Source organism: Colobus angolensis, unplaced genomic scaffold (genome assembly GCF_000951035.1).
Source record: "Colobus angolensis palliatus isolate OR3802 unplaced genomic scaffold, Cang.pa_1.0 Scaffold58, whole genome shotgun sequence".
NCBI lineage: Eukaryota > Metazoa > Chordata > Mammalia > Primates > Cercopithecidae > Colobus > Colobus angolensis.
The window spans coordinates 14,153,563-14,175,331 of NW_012119376.1; the positions used below are offsets into that span (position 1 = coordinate 14,153,563).

At 39.1% G+C, this 21,769-nt stretch overlaps 1 protein-coding gene and 1 pseudogene across 1 annotated transcript in view; one reads left to right on the forward strand and one right to left on the reverse strand.

Moving 5' to 3' along the window:
* Nucleotides 1-20,055, reverse strand: part of LOC105526232 (A-kinase anchor protein 7 isoform gamma-like) — a 94,249-nt gene extending 74,194 nt beyond the window's left edge. Inside the window, exons 1-3 of the mRNA XM_011962171.1 lie at nucleotides 20,051-20,055; nucleotides 19,308-19,312; nucleotides 3,516-3,628 (exon numbers count right to left, since the gene is read on the reverse strand). Of these exons, the coding sequence (XP_011817561.1) occupies nucleotides 3,516-3,628; nucleotides 19,308-19,312; nucleotides 20,051-20,052 (120 nt within the window). The 5' untranslated portion in view covers nucleotides 20,053-20,055. The remainder of the gene's footprint in view (nucleotides 1-3,515; nucleotides 3,629-19,307; nucleotides 19,313-20,050) is intronic.
* On the forward strand, nucleotides 17,249-18,392 carry LOC105526230 (annotated as a pseudogene).
* Nucleotides 20,056-21,769: the final 1,714 nt, after the last annotated feature.

A 21,769-nucleotide genomic window follows, 5' to 3' on the forward strand; every position in this document is an offset into this window, starting at 1 on the left:
AACCATTTATACAATTTTAATTATACTATATATTCTACAGTATAGATTTTATATGCTACATAAACAGTACAGTGTTTTATTTACCTTTGCATGCTGTTATAGAATCCTTATATCTACTTCAATAGCTACTTATATCATTTATACGATTTACCATAATTGACTTAAACCTTTCCCTATTGCTGTGGGAGTTATTTCTACTATTTCCCTATTATTGATAACATTTCAGTAAACATCTTTATGCATAAAGAACATCACTTTTTAAATTATTTCTTTAGAATAATATCAGCAGGTAGGACATCTTAAATAAAATGAGATTTTTTACATTTTTTTAATGTCAGTTGCATAATTCATAGCTCAAAGGGCCATATCAATTTTATATGACCTCTGATAATCTTTCTACTACAAGTTTATCCTAACACATGCTCTTCTCATACACCATGGTTGGGAGTATAAGCTGCCACTACTGCTTGACAAGGCAATTTGAGGTGTTTCTGAAAGTTTATAATGTCCAATACCCTTTGCCCTTAGAATTCCACTTCAAAGAATTGGTTCTCTGAAATACTGGCATATCCACCTAAAGAAAAGTGAACAAGGAAGTTCATAACAGCATTGTTTGTGGTACCAAAGAAACAGAAATCAACCTAATTATTCATCAAGGGAAGAATGTTTAAATTATGATAAATCAAAATAATATTGAGCGTTTTATTTCTGTTTTAAAGAAACTATACGCATGTATGTATGTCCATATGTATTTGCAGTGCACAGAAAAAGGTCTGGAAGGATCTACTGGCAGTGGTTACCTAGAGAGAGAGACATTCTGTTGGAAGGAAGTGGATTGCAGGATGGTAATGAGCGAGAAACTGTACCTTTCACTCTATAGGTCTGTATGTATTTTAATTGTTTACAGTAAGCATATATTCAGCTAATAATTTTATAATTAAAGTAACTTTTTAAATAAAAAATAACATACGTGAAATGAGTCCAATCTCCTAACATGCAAGTGGAGAAAAAAAAAAACTATTTTGCCACTCCCTTCTTTTATTTCACTATCAATCTAAATAACATGGAAAGCCAGCAATACATTCCACGGTCATCTTTATTTAATGGTCACTTGCTTGTGATCATTAGATCAATGGATGGATTCAGAACAAAAATCTAGAAGAAAATTAGTGCCGAGAGAGGAAAATAGACAGCTGGAAATGTAAAAAGGTTAAGAATGAGACTAAGGAACCTTATATTTTCAAACAATCTACATACCAAACCACGAATTATAATAAAGTAAATAAATGAAATCCTTTTGTATATATGCCAGCTTTTCATACTGGTTTTAACCTTTACAGTAGATATGTTGCACAAGAAACTGTTGGGTATTGATTTAAGCCTGCAGGTCTCAAGCATATTCCTCTGCAGATCATCTGTATCAGAACCATATGTGGCATTTACTGAACATCAAAAGCTTAGGTCCTAGGTCCATCTCTAAATCTAAGGGTAGATGGTGGAAATCTGAAACTTCAACAAGTACCCCCACTGACTTAAGAATCCCCCTATCTAAGATCTACTTCCTTCAACTTTCAGGAACACTGACCATTATAATAGTGATGGGAATAGACTCATTCCATAAATTAAAATAAAAAATTATTATTTGACTTCTTGAAAATGATAAGATCACAATTTATTTTCTAAATATTAAGCATTCTGATCTAAATAAAATGCAATATGACTTAGATTTTATGTACCATGCAAGCAGTGACTGTTTCTATTTTGATCACCATTCTGTGCCCAGCACCGTGTCTGGCACATAGTAGGTACTCAATATGTATTTACTTAATTAATATGATTTGGAACAGGGAGCTCCTTACACATAGAAATGACTCTATATGAACTGGAGCTGGCCAGTGGGAGGGAAGAATGTGAGACAGAATGAGATGGGATGGGTTTCTCAGTTACAGAGACAGGGCTCTGTAACTGAGAAGACTGTGATCTCAGTCACATCACAACCATTCCAAGTCTCATAACACTTTTCTATAGGGTAAGATTGATTCTGAGAAATTAACTGCCAATAAATCATTTAAATGCAGTTTGAAATGTTGACATATATAGTTAAGCATTTTTTGAATAAATGTCCTTAGGTGCTCTCATTTCAAAGTTAATATTATAAAGATAAAGAAACATTTTGAAATGGAGATATTACCTTCACCACTGATTGTCATTCTGTGATTAAGTTTGAAACCACTTGGAAGAGGACAATCCATTTGAAAGCAAAACAAGAAAGATAACCAGTAAAGAATTAAACTGTCAGTCTACAAGTTTTGTAAACTGTTATCATCCCAGATTTCAAAATCTATCATTTACACCAATTATTTTTACCTAATATACTCTGGAATGATACCTAATATGGATACTACTAAATTTGTGGCAATGTAATCCAAAAAAACATGCAAAATATCTTTTTGAGATTTTTCAGCAATAGTCTGTAGAAAACTCTAAACTACAGGATGGTGAGTCACCCAAACCCATGATTTAAAGGACCCAAAAGACTTTTCTGAGGACAGAGACATTAAATACAAAATGTGACAAATTTAGAAAAAAAAAATTCTACTTACTACTACACATGGCCTTCATTGCTAGAGCTGCAAATCAGTCTTAACTGCAGCAAAGGGTCATGGAGAGCAGGGAGCAGATATTAATCTGCATGCCCATCTCCAAAACTCTGGTATATGAGAGCAGGCCATCAGATGTCTGAATTTGCATGAGGAACCCCCTAGGCTGAAATAGGAAACAAAATGAAGGGTGGCCTTAGGATTTTAGGAGAAATGCTCATGAACCTAGACAGAAGTCAAAAGTTGCTCTGACTTCTGAGGGAAGAAGGAGTGGCCTATAAAGGCAGTAAGTCACCCTGAGACAGGGGAGGTCAAAAGACTTGTCACTTGGATTGTGCCACTGTTGACCATCGTTAGGGAGAAGTACTTTTAAGTACCTCCAGGAAAGGAGGTCCCTCAGTTACCCTCATGCCCAGTCCCTGATACACCTGGTTCCAAGGCCTTAATTGAGGCAACCACTGAAAGATGGTCTTTTGGAAACCTTGAAGAGCGACAGGAAGAGGGGTAAAAAAGCTTACCCAGTTGCGGTGAGCAGCACCAGCGTACACAGGCCAGCAGAGGAAGCTTTGAGAGCAACAGGATGCAAATAACCACAAGCAAGGATAGCAGCAAAACTGAACTCTGGCACCACCTCGAGGCTCTTCAGGGAATGAAGCAGATGAGGCAACAGTGGTAGAAATAAATGATGGCCAGAGAATGCAAGAACAGCCATGGTGGCAAAGGAAGGCAAAGCTGAAATAGCCTCCTTGGAAGGCCAGGAACATCCTCAGCATCCCTGGGAATTGGAACCAACCTGACTTGGAATCCCAGAAGCAAGAGTAGTGTGAGACCATGGCAATGTCACTTGTGCTCCAGACCATGCTTATGGCTGCCGTGGCCTGGTAAAACAGGCTTGCAATAAGAACATGCACTCACATTCTTACGGAGCCATGGTGATTTTGACAACTTCATGAAGGTCAAATGAGGCTTAAAACTTCTGCTGTCTCCTGCCAGGATGCCTTTTTCTTGAAATGTCCTATTTGCAGTCTCTGAAGAAAATAAAGAGAAACAAAGAAATGCTACTACAGTCTTTTCACAGTTGTCTTTAATTGCAAAAAAATACCAGTTCAAACAATCACTATTTTACGGTGAAGATTACTTTATACACCTGTTTCAGATATTTTCTTTAAAAGAGAGCAAAAATCTGCAATATGTATAACAAATACTATTTGACAGTTAAATGTCCAGTGATTTCACACCTGTGGTAAAGCACACAAAAGCAATAATTTGAAAGGGGTATCTAACAAATACAACAACTGTTGGGCTGACACAGTGCTGATTTTCACTGAGCATCCCAGTGGTTTCCCTGAGTACAAAAAAAGACTAGCTTATCTGAAACCCTTAATATCTAAAACTTCTGCTTCCAAGATGAAGTAGCAGAAACCTTCCCTGAGCAATGAGAAACAAACAAGGCAAGCCCTTTGATTGTTCCAGCTTATATCCTTGAATGTCCAAGGTCTTGTGTAAGGAGGTGAAACAGATAAGAGTCCAGCCATTCCCTGGGTTGAGGGAAAGGAGCTGAAAGGGACAGAATACTTGAGAAGAGAGACCTGTACCAGGAAAATTCCAGAGCTCTTCAAAGGGTTCCCCTAGAATATCTGACTGAGTCCTGATCAGTGCATGTGTGCAAGGAAACTACTTGAGGCTGGGGAAAAACACATTCAAAAGGATTAAAGGGGAGAGTGTCCAGTACTCTAACAAGAAAAGGTGAGCCCTTTGATTGACCCAGTTTATATCCTTGAGTGTCCAAGGCCTTGTATGAGGAGGAGAAACCCAGACGGAACCCAGGAATACTGTCTGTTCCATTAGCCAGACTGGAAAACCCCAAGATTCATGAGACATCAGGTAAAAAGAACAGTCTTGCCTCAGTAGTGGGGAATAATTAACTCTGGACTGGTACTCTTCTAGTACCACCTAGGAAATCTTAGAAACAAGACCCAAAACAAACAAACAAACAAAAAACTTATTTCCAGGTAACTTAATTGTGTACCAGAACAATGCCCAAGGATATTTATAGAAATACAAAACAATTCAGCACCCAACAAGGTAAACTTCACAATGCCTGGCATCTAATCAAAAACTACCAGGTGTGCAAACTAACCGGTCAATATGGCCCTCATTTTTGAAAAGATAAATCAATTAATCAAAAGTGACTCAGAACTGACATCAAGGTTAGAATTAGTAGATAGGACATCAAAATAGTTATTGTAACTGTATGTCTTATGTTCAAAAAGTCAGGTAGATGTTGGGAGAAAAGCTGAGTCTTGGGAGAGAAGCTGAGGCAGGGCTTGCATGTCTGACATAATGTAAGAGTGTTGGAACATATCTGGGGTCCAGGGTCTAAAACCCCTCGTGGCCTCTGGAGTATGTCTAGACTTGCTGGCTCCTTGCTTCTAGCACTCCCATTATCTGAAGTAGTCATATGTTTCAAAGAAAATGCTAAACCATCACAGCTATAACTCATTCGCTTGATACACCGCTTCCTTTCAACCCCCACATCCTCACCACCTGTTTCTTTGTTTGATCACCAATAAATAGCATGGGCTCCCAGAGCTGGGGGCCTTCGCATCCTCCATACTAGCACAGGCCCCCGGTCCTACTTTCTCTCTTAACTTGTCTTTTCCTTTGACTCCACTGCACTTCGTAGCCCCCACAGCCTGGTGTTGGGTCTGATCACCCCAACAAGTAGAGACATGGAAACTATTAAATCCAAATCCAATCAAATTTACAGAGAGATGGAAACTGCAATGTCTGAGAAAAATTAACTGGATGAAAATAACAGGTGAGACACGGCAGAGCAAAATACTGGTAAATTTGAAAACAATGCAATAGAACCCAAAATAAAACACACTAAGAAAAAGAAAACATAAAGAAAAAAAAACAGAGAATAGAATATCAGTGAGCTGTGGGGCAACTTCAAGTTGTCTAATATGTCTGTAACTGAAGTTCCTGAACAAGGGGGAAAGAAATGGAGTTAGAGAAAATATATGAATAAATAATGGTGTTGCAGAATGAAAACTGCCACAACTACAATGGAAAGTAATCTCAGTAGCAACTATTAAAATTTAGGCTACACAAGCATTTTGAGCCAGCAATTCCAATTCTAGGAAAATACAAAGAAATAAAAGCATCAGTATACGAAATTCTATGAAAAGATACTTATTAAAGCATTATCTGAATTCGCACAAACTGGAAAAAACCTTCATCAATAAATAAACGGTTGATAAATTACCATATGGCCACCATGAAGATAATAAAAGGAATTAATTAGAATTACACATGTAGACAGGAGAAGTGGCCATGATCCATTAAGCAAAAAGAGAGAACTTACATGGTTATTACATCTATAACATGATTCTCTGGAATATAAAAGAGAGAAGTAAAGAAAATAGATTATCTATATGTTTTTACTGACATGGAAAAATAGTATAGAATACCTTGGGATGTGGATTGAGATTAAATAGAGGCACAGGAGACCAGATTTATAAATATAATACATATATATATATATATATGGATTCAATTGTTAAAATGAGCATATATTACTTTTGAATAAAAAAATTAAAACATAAAATAAGCACAATAACAAATGCACTATACATTAACAATATAACATTGCTATGATTTCACAAGCATCAAACTAGAATGTACAAAGGAGGATAGAATCATTTGGCATGTATGTGAAAAATTCATACTTTTCAAAGATCAACGGTAAATAAATTTTCATGTGGTCTTTTTATCCAAAAACAAGTAGGGCTAATACTATTAAGCCAATTCGAAAGACAAAAAGACAGGAACGTAGGAAGAACTCAGAATTTTGTCAGATCACCTGAGGTCAGGGGTTCGAGACCAGCCTGGCCAACATGGTGAAACCCCGTCTCTATTAAAAACGCAAAAATTAGCCGGGCGTGGTGGCACACCTGTAATCCCAGTTACTCAGGAGGCTGAGGGAGGAAAATCGCTTAAACCCGGGAGGCGGAGGTTGCAGTGAGCTGAGATCGCACCATTGCACTCCAGCCTGGGCGACAGAGTGAGACTCTGTCTCAAAAAAAAAAAAAAAAAAAAAGCAACTGACATGCTGAAGACTGCATTAGAATCTCTTAGAATCTCTTAATAACAGGGTCAAACAGGCAGAAGAAAGAATTAGTGAGCTTGAAGACACACTGTTTGAAAATACACAGTCAGAGGAGACAAAAGAAAAAAGAATATAAAATAATAAAGCCCACCTACAAGACCTAGAAAATAGTCTCAAAGGGACAAATCTCAGAGTTATTGACCTTAAAAAGAAGCAGAGAAAGAGGCAGGGGTAGAAAGTTTATTCAAAGGGATAATACGAGAGAATTTCCCAAACCTGGAGAAAGACATCAATATTCAAGTACAAGAAGGTTATAGAACACCACGCAGATTTAATTCAAAGAAGACTACCTAAAGTCATTTAATAATCAAACGCCCAAAGGTCAAGGATAAAGAAAGGATCCTAAAAGCAGCAAGAAAAAAGAAGCAAATAACATACACTGGAGCTCCAATATGTCTGGTGGCAGATTTTTCAGGGGAAATGTTATAGACCAGGAAAGAATATCATGATATATTTAAGATGCTGTAGGAAAAAAAATCTTTTACCCTAGCATAAGAACTAAAAACAAGAGCAAATCCAACCCAAAATTAGTAGAAGAGATAATAAATATCAGAGCAGAAATAAATGAAACTGAAACAAAATACAAAAAAAAAATCAACAAAATGAAAAGCTTTTTTTTTGAAAAGATAAGCAAAATTGACAAACCTTTATCCAGACTAAGAACAAAGATAGAAGACCCAAATATATAAAATAAGAGCTGATAAATGAGACATTACAACTGATATCACAGAAATTCAAAGGATCATTAGTGGCTGCTATGAGCAACTATATGCCAATAAATTGGAAAATCTAGAGGACACAAATAAATTCCTAGACACATACAATCTATGAAGACTGAACCATGAAGAAATCCAAAACTTGAACAGACCAATAACAAATGAGATAAACATCATTATAAAACATCTCCCGGCCAGGCGCGGTGGCTCACGCCTGTAATCCCAGCACTTGGGGAGGCCGAGGCGGGCGGATCACGAGGTCAGGAGATCGAGGACTAACACGGTGAAACCCCGTCTCTACTAAAAATGCAAAAAATTAGCCGGGCGTGGCAGCGGGCGCCTGTAGTCCCAGCTACTTGGGAGGCTGAGGCAGGAGAATGGCTGGGACCCGGGAGGTGGAGCTTGCAGTGAGCCGAGATCACGCCACTGCACTCCAGACTGGGCGACTAAGCAAGACTCTGTCTCAAAAAAAAAAAAAAAAAAATCTCCCAGCAATGAAAAGCTTGGGACCTGATGTCTTCACTGCTGAATTCTACCGAACATTTAAAGAAGAACTAATACCAATCCTATTTAAACTACTTCAAAAAATAGAGGAGGAGGGAATATTTCCAAACTCATTCTACAAGGCCAGTATTACCCTAATATCAAAACCAGACAAAGACACATCAAATAAAGAAAACTACAGGCCAATATGTCTGATAAACATTGATGCAAAAATCACTGAATTCAACAACACATTTAAAAGATCATTTATCATGACCAAATGAGATTTATTCCAGGGATGCAAGGATGATTCAATATATGCAAATAAATCAACGTGATATATCATATCAACAGAATGAAGGACAAAAACCATATGACCATTTCAATTGATTCAGAAAAAGCATCTGATAAAATTCAACATCCCTTCATTAAAAAACTCAAAAAACTGTGTATAGAAGGAACATACTTCAACATATTCATACATATATTGTATATAACATAGTAAAAGCTATATACAATAGATCCACATCTAATATCATACTGAATAAGGAAAAACTGAAAGCCTTTCCTCTAACATCTGGAACACGAAAGGATACCCACTTTCACCACTGTTATTCGACATAATAGAAGTCCTAGCTAGAGCAATCAGACAAAAGAAGAAACAAAGGGCATCCAAATTGAAAAAGAAGAAGTCAAATTATCCTTGTTTTCAGATGATATGATCTTACATTTTTTAAAAACCCAAAGACTCCACCAAAAACTATTAGAACTGGTGAAAAAAATTCAGTAAAGTTGCAGGATACAAAATCAACATACAAAAATCAGTAGCGTTTCTATATGACAATAGTGAACAATCTGAAAAAGAAATCCAAAAAGTAATCCTATTTACAATAGCCACAAAAAAAAAAAATTAAACACCTAGGAATTAATCAAAGAAGCAAAAAATTTCTACAATGAAATCTATAAAACACTGATTCGATAATTGAAGACAGAACCAAAAAAATGGAAAGATGTCCATGGATTGGAAGAATCAATGTTGTTAAAATGTCCATACTACCCAAAGCAATCTACAGATTCCATGCAATCCCTATCAAAATTCCAACGACATTCTTGACAGGAATAGAAAAAATAATCCTAAAATTACATGGAACCACAAAAGACCCAGAACAGCCAAAATTATCCTGAGAGAAGAGAACAAAACTGGAGGAATCGTATTACTTAAGTTCAAATTATACAACAGAGCTATAGTAACAAACAGCACGGCACTGTTGGATTTTATTCTAAGTATGATTGGCAATTTTAAAGGTTTTAGGGTAATGAAACTTATCTGTGAAGGTAACTTTATTTAGTCATCTATAATTTGTTTTGTTTTGTTTTTTTGAGACAGAGTCCTACTCTGTTGCCAGAATGGAGTGCAGTGGTGTGATCTTGGCTCACTATCCGCCTCCTGGGTTCAAGCAATTCTTCTTCCTCAGCCTCCCGAGCAGCTGGGATTACAGGCACACGCCACCACGCCCAGCTAATTTTTGTATTTTTAGTAGAGACAGAGTTTCACCATGTTGGTCAGGATGGTCTTGATCTCTTGACCTCACAATCTGCCTCCGCTTCCCAAAGTGTTGAGATTACAGATGTGAGCCACCGCGCCCAGCCTATTTATTTGTTTTTTAAGATGGAGTCTCACAGTGTTGCCAATGCTGGTCTCCAACTCCCGGGCTCAAGTGATCCTCCTGCCTCAGCTTCCAAGTAGCTGGGACTACATGCATACGTCACCACACCTGGCTACTCATCTATATTTCAACTAGAATATCTATTTCCTCCTGGATTTCATCCTATAGCTTGCCGTACCGCACCAGAGCAAGCCAGAATTCACTGGGGCTGCCTGAGGCCCTTTACCGCCTTCCTGCTCCTCTTGAGCACACAGAAACAGCCGAGTGGGCTGGTTTTTTTCTAATTTTTTGAGTGTCCTAGACAAAGGCGGAAAGGGTTCAAACAGGTCTGAACACCATGGGGCCACCTGGCACATGAAACCATCTTCTGTCACCTCCAGTACACTCTGGAAGCACAGGGAATTCTGGCTTTGCTGACTGTGTGCAGACTTCTCAGGGATGGAGCAGAGATCACTCCTGCTTTCAGACTTATGTGGATTTCTGTTGTTTCGCTCATGGGATGACAGATTGGGCAAGAACACACACTCTTGCTTGGCCTCTAACTCTTCTTCACCCAACCCACAGTATCATTTCTAGTACCAGGACAGGAAAAAACCTATCATTATGCTTTGTTTTTGAAACCCCACCTTTCCTCTACTTTTGCTGGTGTATTCCTACTCTTCTGAAACATGAGTGTCGCTCACTGCCCAGGAGGGGGCAGGCAGAGAACAAGGGATACAAGAAACACGAGAGAAACTCAGTGAATAACTCAAAACAGTATCTCACCACATCTTCGAAAAATCTTACTGTTATTTTACTTTTACTGTTACTTTCTTTTTTTAATTATTATTTTACTTTTTACTGAACACTAATTAATGTGCTAAATGTGACATTTCAATCATGGTATATAAATTTGGGGCATATTCTAAAAACCCTGTGCTGGTAGTCACTGCCCTCAAATAGCTTTTTGTCTCTATTCTACGATAATAAAGAAGGTTAAGCAATAGACCATTAAAATGCCTAGAAAACACTGGTTCTCAGTTGCAAACAACAGATGGCAACTTTGGCTGAGTTGAGGAGGAAAAGAGTTCATATAAGAACACTGGGAGAGCCTAGTGTGGTGGCTCAATCCTGGGAGGCCATGGTGGGGAGACTGCCTGAGCTCAGGAGTTCAAGACCAGCCCAGACAACATGGTGAAACCCCATCTCTACCAAAAATACAAACAATTAGCCAGGTGTGGTGGGGTGTACCTGTAGTCCCAGCTACTTGGGAGGCTAAGCTGGGTGACAGAGTAAGACCCAGTCTCAAAAAAAAAACACCACCATGAGGACCAGAGGACTAGGCTGAAAGGCCATGAAGCCAAGGAGATAGGAGATGCCCAAAGTTCTGGTGGAGCCCAGGTCCAGTACCAACACCCCCTCTTCCAGTGACCATCAGGTGCCAAACCACAGACAGCAAACAAAGGGCCAAAACTGCTCCCACTGGCCTTGGACTGGTAGTAGCTATCACTGATGACACACCTATCCAAAGGATGAATTCTACATGGTCCTTTTCTTCTTCAAGTCGCTAGCTTCCGATTCAAAGTCTGCGTCAGACGAAGATCATATTTTCCTTCCCTAGCAGCAAGGGAGTCTATGAAAGAATATAACGAACACAAGAGATTAATATAAAAAATTTAGATGCTGGGTAGCCAAAAAAAGAAAGACAAGTCCAGCATAAGCATGTTATGAAACAGTGAGAGTGTATTCCTATTATCACTTTATCACTGTAATTAACTTATCGACTTAGAGTTCATATAAATTACAAAAACCTATCTTTTCTCAACTACCGTGTCATAACCCAATTTTGGCCCTCTCTGTTTTGGCATATTCACAACTGTTTTAAAAGAACCTCAGGTTGAAATATTAGTCTGAATCATACAAAACTGTCACTTTTATGGGTCAAAACCAGTCAAATATTAGCGATGTCTTACAGTTTTACATATGTCATGATGGGCTAATTTACTATGTTCCTAAGATTTGACTGTTTAGAGCATAATTTCCAAGTCTTCAAATATTTGAAGAATTATCCCATATAAGAGCTTCCAACAGCAATTTAGCAACATGTTTGTAACAACCTAGAAAACAAATAGCATAAAGGTGTGGAAGCACAAATTCATTTATTCAGTTACTTACTGAGCATTCCCTGTAAGTGCCAAGCACAGTACTGCTGAAGGCTGCACACAAGAGACTCTAAGTTATTTTTGTCTCCTGGGAGGTTATAGTCTCATGGGATAGATTTCAGCACAATAAAAAGACGGACTTCCCAAACAACATCAAAAAGTCAAATTTGAATTTTTGAATTTATCAAAAAATTTGACGGATATAAGAAATGGACTTTTGTTAACAGAAAATTAAAATAGTGGGCATTTGTACTGTTCTTTACTACCTAATGTTTATTATCTTATTTGCTATAACAATCTTAATTGAGTCTAAAGAAAACATTTTTCTCTTTTTTTCCTTTTTTTTTCTTTTTCAAGACAGAATCTCACTCCGTCACCCAGGCTGTATCGCAGTGGTACAATCTCAGTTCACTGCAACCTCCACTACCTCCCAGGTTCAAGCAATACTTGTGCCTCAGCCACCTGAGTAGCTGGGATTACAGGCACGCACCACCATGTCTGGCTAATTTTTTTAGAAGATATGGGGTTTTGTCATGTTAGCCAGTCTGATCTCGAACTCCTGGCCTCAAGTGATCTGCCCGCCTTGGCTTCCCAACCAAAGTGCTGGGATTACAGTCATGAGCCACTGCACCCAGCCAACATTTTTCAATTTACTGATTTCAGTTACCTCAGATTTTGACCCAACAGCTCTCATTATTCACTGGGTCTGAAGTCTCTTATGATATTTATTCACAATACTGTTTTAAATAATATTTGTCACAAAGAACTTTTGATTTTTATTAACGTGCTTTTTCAATATAGTCTATAGGTACACAGAAGTGGGGAAAAAGAAAATGCCTTCTTTTTGAAAAGTACTTCTTAATACTGATTTTATATTCTTAACAGTAGTATAATCTATTGCTTAGAGTATTAGGTAATGGTTAGCGCAATATCATATTTGGGATGAGAAAAGTTTTTACTAATGTGAAACCTACATGTCATTTTTCATCTATTAACAACTTACACAAAAGTTGGAAGTCCTGGAAGAGAAGCTTATGAATAATTGAGATTGCTTATTTCCTCCCAGTACCACAGGCATTCCTTCAAGCACTAAACCAAAAAGCACAAAGCACATACGTCAGATATCCTTCAAAAAGTCACGTAAGGGTGCTTCCTAAACAATATAACTTATAACTGAAGATGAAAATTGTCTGAAGAACTATTGCTTAAAAATATATTTACATACAAGGACACTTTGCTATATAAAAGAATACTGAAATAAATAATTTAATAGAGAAAGAATGCATTTGTAACCCTAACAAATACAGCTTTATCTGTTTTTTAGGGTTTACTTTTTTTTATATAGGAGATTTTCTTTAGGTGAACTCTAAGCAGCAATAAATTTACATAATAATCTTAAAGTGCAAAGAAGTTGCTAAAAGTTGTCTCAAAGTAAACTGTAACAGATCAATTTTAACAAAATCATGTTTCTACTTATATACCCTTTTTGCAAGATAAATATTTCCCCCTTCTTTCCAAGCTTTTGCTATTTTCTCCCTTTTTCTAATATTTTCAAGGATGCTTATGATCACATGATCTCCAATTTGAGAATAATCACAAAGAGGTTTATTAATAAGAATAGTCTAGAATGCTAAAGGAATGAAGTTCAATATATTACTAAACTTATACAGATAATCTCAAACTATAAAACTTCAATTTATGATTTTTTGATTTTACAATTGCACAAAAGCAACATGCATTCAGTAGAAACTCTACCTGGAAATCCTGATTTTTGGTCTTTTCCCAGGATAGCAATATGCAGTATGATATTCTCTCTCGATGCCGGAAAGCAGCAGCCAGCTGCTCCCACTCAGTCACGTGATCACAAGGGTAACAACCAACACTCTACAGTGTGTTGTGTTGCCAGATGATTTTGCCCAGCTGTAGGTTAATGTTAAGTGTTGTGGGCACATTTAAGGTAGGCTAGACTAAACTATATTTTCAGGTAGGTTAAATGTATTCAATTAATTTTCAAGTTACAATAGGTTTATTAGGATATAACTGCACCATAAGTCAAGTATCTCTATATATTATTTCAATATGTGGATGTAACAAAAATAGCATGTTCAATTTTTGATTTGTGGCCAGGTGAGGTGGCTCATGCCTATAATTCTGGTACTCTGGGAGGCCAAGGAGGGAGAACTGCCTGAGCCCAGGAATTTGAGACCAGCCTGGGCAACATGGTGAAACCCTGTCTCTACAAAAAAAACAAAAAAACAAACAAAAAAAATCAGCCAGGTGTGATGGGACATGCCTGTAATCCCAGCTACTCAGGAGGATGAAATGGGAGGATCACCTAAGCCCCGGGAGGTCAAGGCTGCAGTGAGCTGTGATGGCACCACTGTACTCCAGCCTGGGTGACAGAGTGAGACACAGTCTTAAAAAACAAAACAACAGCAACAACAACAAAAAACTAATGTGTAATTAAACAATAGCAAGCAATGAGTATTTTCCATGTTTTCCAATTGTAAGATACTTTCTACTACTATTGTAAGTTATACTGAAATTGTGTCACATATAATATGAAAAATCTCAATGAAACTTTAGAATCACTTCTCATCACCTAAAACTTTAAAGAAATAAAAGCCATAAAGCTGTTTTTGTTGTTCCTATAGTATTACTATTAACATTTAAAGCATTCCTATATCCACATACTGCTTAAACAGTTTCATTTTAGATAGTCTTAGCAAGTCACTTGAACTATGTAAATTTTATAGTCCTCATCTTAAATAGATATTTCTAGTTGATTACTGTGTAAAACTGACAAGTAGAATTTTTAAGTGTCATTCTTAAAAACACGTCTTTAAAATACATCTTGATGCCAGAGGAATTCTACTCATTCCACTGCAGTTGAGAAAGAGAACCAGACTGAGCCTTCTAACTCCAACTCAGTCCTCCCATAATTTAGCTTGTGCTCCTGGACACATCACTTAACCCTGACAGTAAAAGTGATGAGGCCATAATAAATTGTCTCTCAGGTCCCTTCTTATCCTAACAACCAGCAAATCCAAGTGAACTGCCAGAGAGAGTTCTGGTACATCATCTTTAGGGGATTCTAGAACACCAGAACTGGGTTTAATTATCATGCAAAGATTTAGACACGAATGTAAATGAGGGAAGAGAGACTACCTAAGGTTAAATGTTCTTTCAATTAGACTTTTATGTGTGCATCACACTTTTTTTTCATTGCTTTATCTATTAAAATATATTTATTGAATCTCTATTACGTCACAGGAGTTGAGGACAGAAAGATGAAAGATTCCCTCAAAGAGCTTTCAATTCTGGTTGGGAAAGTTAGATTTCTAAACAATTACGTTAAGTTGTTATAGTTTCTACAGTAGAGATTTAGGGGAGAAGAGAATAAAATGATCATTTCTACTATGGAGAAAAAGAAAAGTCCTTTATTTTAAAAGTGACACTTGAAATAAGTCTCTATGAAAGGTCAGTGATACAATATGAAAGGAAATTAAGAAAAAAATTACATCAACATTATAAATAAAATTATAAAATAATTAGAAATACAAAAATTATAAAATACTTAGGAATAAACTTAACCAAGGAGGTGAAAGATGCATATTCTGAAAACTACAAAACATTGCTAAAAGAAATTAAAGAAAATACAAATAAATGAAAAGACATCCTGCCTATTTTAATGAACTGAAGAACTACATATTGTTAAAATGCCAATACTGCTCAAAGCAATCTAATGATTTAATGTAACCCTATCAAAATCCCAATGGTATTTTCTGCAGAAATTTTTAAAATCCATCCTAAAATTCATATTGAACCTCAAGGATCTCTGAATAGCAAAACGATCTTGATAAAGATCAAAGTTAGAGATTTTACACTTCTGATTTCAAAAGTTACTACAAATCTATAGGAATCAAGACAGTGTGATATATGCATAAAGACAAATATATAGACTAATGAAATAGAATAGAAAGCTCAAAAATAAACCCTCATACATATGGTTGCTATAGTCTGAATGTTTGTGTCCCTGCAAAATTCTTATGTTGAGAACTAATCCCCAAGGTAATGGTATTAAGAGGTGGGGCCTTTGGGAGCTGATGAGGTCACAAGAGGTCTGCCTTCATTAATGGGATTACTGCCCTTAAAAGAGATTCAGGGGTCCTAAATCACTTTTGTCTTTGTCCCTGTTTCCCCTCCACCATGTGAGGATATAGCGTTCTCCCCTTCCACTAGATGAGGATGCAGCAACAAGGTGTCATCTGTGAAGCAGAGAGCCCTCTCCAGACACTAAATCTGCTGGTGACCTGATCTTGAACTTCCAGTTTCCAGAACTGTGATGAATAAATTTCTGTTATTTATAAATTACCCAGTCCAGGTATTTTGTTATAATGGCAGGAAAGGACTACGACAATGGTCAAAAGGTTTCAACAACAGTGCCAAGACCATTCAATGAGAAAAGACCGTTGTATTAAGCCATTTCTGTATTGCTATAAAAAAATACCTGAGACTGCGTAATTTATAAGAAAAGAGACTTAACTGGCTCACAGTTCTGCAGGCTATACAGGAAGCATAATGCCAGCATCTCCGTCTGGGGAGGCCTCAGGAAGCTTACAATTCATGGCAGAAGGCACAGGGGGACCAGGCATCTCACATGGTGGAAACAGGAATAAGAGAGAGGGGGGGAAGGTCCCACACACTTTTAAATGACCATATCTCACAAGAACTCACTCACTAGCATGAGGACAGTACCAAGAGGATGATGATCCAATCACCTTCCACAAGGCTCCACCTCCAACATTAGGGACTACATTTCAACATGAAATTTGGGAAGGGATAATATCCAAACTACATTAGCAGTCTTTCAACAAATGGTGCTAGGAAAACTGGATATCCACATGCAAAAGAATGAAGTTAGTCCCTTACGCTACACCATATATAAAAATTAACTCGAAATGGATCAAAGATATAAACATAAGAGTTAAAATTATAAGACTCTTAAGAAAAAACATAGAGGGAAAGGTTTGGGACATTAGATTTGGCAATGATTTATTGAGTGTGACACCAAAGCACAGGCAACAAGAGTAAAAATAGATAAATTGGATTACGTAAAAATAAAAAATTTTCATGCATCATAGGATATAATAGAATGAAAAGGCCACCTATGGAATGGGAGAAATATTTGCAAATCATGTATCTGATAAGAGGTTAATATTCAGAATATAAAGAACTCCTTCAAATCAACAACAAAAGACAAACAACTTGGTTTAAAAATGGGCAAAAGACTTGAATAGGATTTCTCCATAGAAGAAACCCAAATGGCAAAAAGCACAGGAAAAGATGTTCAACATCACTAATCATTAAGGAATTGCAAATCAAAACCACAAATGAAATACCACCTCATACCTATTAGAATGCCCATTATTGGAGGGAGAGGAGCAGGGAAAATGGCACTGTGGTGCTGAGTGTAGTGAAGCTCCTTGGGAGCAGTACTACAAAGATGCCATGGAGCAGGGCCACAATTACAATGCCCACCTCTGTGCTGAGCGCAGCGTGTGCCTGCCTTTCTTGGACTCACAGACTGGAGTAGCCCAGAGCAATTGTTACATTTGGAGGGAAAAGTGACCAGGTTCTAGGATTGGCCTCTGGACAGCTGTACTCTTACCCTGCCAGCGCTGGCAGAAAAAGCAGTGAGACCACCCCCCTGAAGATCCACAACTTTCCTTCCCATCTGTCAAGCCAGACACAGACCAGACCCTGAAGAAGGAGGGGCTGATCTCTCAGGATGGCAGCAGTTTAGAGGTTCTGTTGCACACTGACCCCCTGGAGAAGTGAGGTGCCCCAGGTCCCCGAGTTGATGATGACAGCCTGAATGAGTTTCCTGTGACCAACAGTCAAGCACAAAAGCGAATCCTAGAACCAGATGACTTCGATGATGAGGACTATGAAGAAGATGCTCCCAAGTGTCCAGGAAAGGGGTAATCCAAGTGTAAAGGAGTGGGCAGTGCCTGTAAGGAGCTGGATGCTTCCAACCTGGAGGACCGGGACAAGCCCTATGCCTGTGACATTTGTGGAAAACATTACAAGAACCAACCAGGCCTCAGCTACCACTATGTCCACTCTCACTTGGCTGAGGAGGAGAGTGAGGACAAAGAAGACTCCCAACCACCCACCCCTGTTTCCCAGAGGTCTGAGGAACAGAAACCCAAAAAGGGTCCTGATGGATTGGCCTTGCCCAACAACTACTGTAACTTCTGTCTGGGGAACTCAAAGATTAACAAGAAGATGGGACAACTCGAGGAGCTGGCGTCTTGTTTTGACTGTGGCTGCTCAGGGCATCCATCTTGCCTCCATTTCACCCCCATGATGATGGCGGCAGTGAAGACCTGCCGCTGGCAGTACATCGAGTGCGAATGTCATGACACCTGCAGCACCACTGAGAATGATGACCAGCTGGGCTTCCGTGCTGACTGCGATCACGGCTACCAACTGCACTGTCTCACCTCATCCATTTCTGAGCCCCCGAAGGAAGTGGGAGTTGCCACCTGTGTCTGGACCTGTTGAAGGAGAAAGCTGCCATCTACCAGAACCAGAATTCCTCTTGAGATGGCCACCCCCCTGCTCCTCGACATACCTAAGGCTATTTCTCTCCTCCACTTCATTTTTCAAACCCACCTTTCCCTTCTTCCACCTCTCCTTCACAAGTCCAGAGAAACTTGGGGTGGTTGTTCTAGCCTGCCTTTGGCAGCCGCAAGCTGAGGTGGCAGCTCTGGCCCTCAAGGAGAAAGGAGCAACACCCTGCCCCAAGGCCTACCTGTGGGCCCAGTTTCTCTCTGCTCTCCAGGAAATGCATTCACTCTGCTTGCCTTGGGCTCAGGCTATGGTGATCACAGGGTTCGGTGTCCTCCTAGAAAGAGTGGGAGAGCAGCTCACTTCTCTCTCTGCCGCCACCACTCTGGTCTCCAGAGTTTTCCCTTCCCCCAGAGGCAAGCCAGGCCAGAGCCCCTTTGCCCGAGGCAGCTGGGAGCAAGCAGCTGAGGCCACGGCCACAGGAGCTTTCCATGCCCCTGTGCCACTTAGCCTCACCTCTTTCCTCCAGAGTGGCTCTCTGCGGCCCTCTGTTTCTGCTACATAGGGTTCTTTGCTGGAGTCAGGATGTTCTCGGTCACCCTCTTGGCTCTGCCCTGTCCCAGTCCACCCCACCCCAAGGGGAGCAGCAGCTTTACCTTGTGCTTCCCGGTGCTCTCCGGGCTCACTCTCATGGGCGGGCTCCAGTGACCAAAGCATTCCCCACCCTTGGAATGTCTCCTCTTCTGTCTCCCTTCTTATTCCTTTTGGTTTTGTGGGGAGAGGGGAAGGATCAGGGGGCCAGGCCAGCAGCTCAGGGGCTACAGGGAGATGGGTAATGTGCCTGTTTTTTTAACACGATGAAAAAACCTACCTCCAAAATCCCCTTTTTGTTTTTCCTGGACCTGGGCATTCAGCCTCCTGCCCTTAACTGAATTGGGAGCCTCTGCCACCTGCCCTGTGTATCCTGGCTCTCAGCTCATGGGGAAGCCACACAGACATCCCTTTCTTCCCTTGCATGCTCGCTAGCAGCTGGTAAGGTCTTCAAACCCTGATTCCTCAAGTTTTCTGCTTAGTGGCACTGACATTAAGTAGTGGAGGGACAGTGCATGCCAGGACACCCCGGAGCAGCCTTCCCCGTTGGCCGCGGGCAGCCCCTAACTCACTGTCGCTTTGGAGTTGTCTTTTCTTTTCCTTTCTTTAGTTCCTGTATTCTAATCATTAGTAAAAATAAATGTTTTTACACAGAGCCCTCTGCTGGATGGTTTATCTCCTGCCTGTCTTCATTAAGAAGGCCATTTCATCCTAAGATTTCCATGATGGTGATTTTTTAAAACATTTTGAAATACAGCTTTTTTTCCCCCAAAATTAAAATGTTTTTTGTTGAATTCCAATATGTAAAGCGAATATAAAATTGGTTATTTTGGTTAGTTTTAATTAGTTACATAAATTCAAGTTTATAACAATTCTTTGTTATAAAGAACAATGAAGCTATTTTGATCAATACAAAGTTTGGGTTAAATTTTTTTAAAAAAGGGCCATTATCAAAAAAATAGAAAATAACAAGTGTTGGAGCCCTTGTATACTGCTGGTGGGAATGTAAAATAGTCCGGCTGCTACAGAAAACATTATGGCAGTTCCTCAAAATATTCAAAATAAAACTACCATATGATTTAGTAATTCCACTTCTGATTACATCTCCAAAAGATCTGAACTCAAGGTCTTAAAGAGATATTTATACACTCGTGTTCATAGCTGTATTATTCACAATAGCCAACAGTCCATCAACAAACCCATCAACAGATAACAAGATAAGCAAAATGTGGTATGTACATACACCATGGAATATTACAAAGCATTAAAAAGGAAGAAAGTTCTGACACAATACAACATGTATGAACCTTAAGGACATTATGTTAAGTAAAATCAGCCAGTCATAAAAAGATAAATACTACATGGTTTCACTTCTATGAGGCAGCTACACAGTCAAATTCATAGAGACAGAAAGTAGAATGGTGGTCGCCAGAAGCCAGGGGAAGGAGGGAGTGAGGATTTGTTTTTCCTGGGTATGGAGTTTCCATTTGACAAGATTAAAAAGATTCTATAGCTTGCTTGCCCAATAATATGAATATACTTAACACTACTGAACTATATGTTTTAAAAAAGTTAAGATAGTAAATTTCATATTATGTGCATTTTACTATAGTTAAAAATTTTTTTTTTTTTTTGTAGATGGACTCTTACTCTGTCACCCAGGCTGGAGTGCAGTGGTGCCATCTCAGCTCACTACAACTGCTACCTGTTGGGTTCATGCGATTCCCCTGCCTCAGCCTCCTGAGTAGGTGAGATCACAGGTACCCACCACCATGCCTGGCTAATTTTTCTGTATTTTTAGTAGAGATGGAGTTTCACTGTGTTGGCCAGGCTTGTTTCAAACTCCTGACCTCAAGTGATCTACCCGCCTCGGCCTTCCAAAGTGCTAGGATTACAGGCATCAGCCACCATGTCCGGCCAAAACTAATTAAAAAAAAAAAATCAGTGATTGTTGTCTGATCATGTGAAGAATGTGAAGGATTCCATGGGGTGGCGGCAGCATCAGCTAAGGCATGAAGACATGACATGGCCAAGTGCCTCTGGACACCTGTAAGTAGTTCAGCGTTCCTTAAACAATGGGTGCAGTGTGGACAGCACAACAAGGCTAAATACACAAACAAGAATCCAGGAGCTCAGAATCTTAAATGACACAGAAAGAAGAATAGATTTTATCCTAGATCCAATAGTAAGTCAATACATTTTTTTAAGCAAAGAGCATAAAAACGCTTAGTTTTGTGCTTTAGAAAAAGAGTCTGGAAGCAAAGCGGCAGGTTGTAGACCAGGAGACTACTGCAGTAGCATAGGTAAAAGATGAACAGAGCTGGAACTGAGGCACAGCAATAGGGACAGAAAGTAGGGAACAAATGGGAGTGATATTTAAGAGAGAAAATTTACAGCATTTGATGACTATGAATATCTAAAATAACTGATGCTGGCATTTAGGATGACACCTAGATTTCTTATGTTCCTGGTGGAAGAGTAGGGAGATTGACTGTGATGGTAAATACAAAAAGAGAAACATGGGCCCAGGTGCAGTGGCTCACACCTGTAATCCCAGGACTTTGGGAGGCCGAGGTGGGCAGATCACCTGAGGTCAGGAGTTTGATACCAGCCTGGCCAACATGGTGAAACCATGTCTCTACTAAAAATACAAAAATTAGCCAGGCGTGTTGGCATGTGCCTGTAATCCCAGGTACTCGGGAGGCTGAGGCAGGAGAATCGCTTGAACTTGGGAGGCAGAGGTTGTAGTGAGCCGAGATAGTGCCACTGCACTCCAGCCTGGGCGACAGAGTGAGACTCCATTTCAAAAAACAAAAAAAGA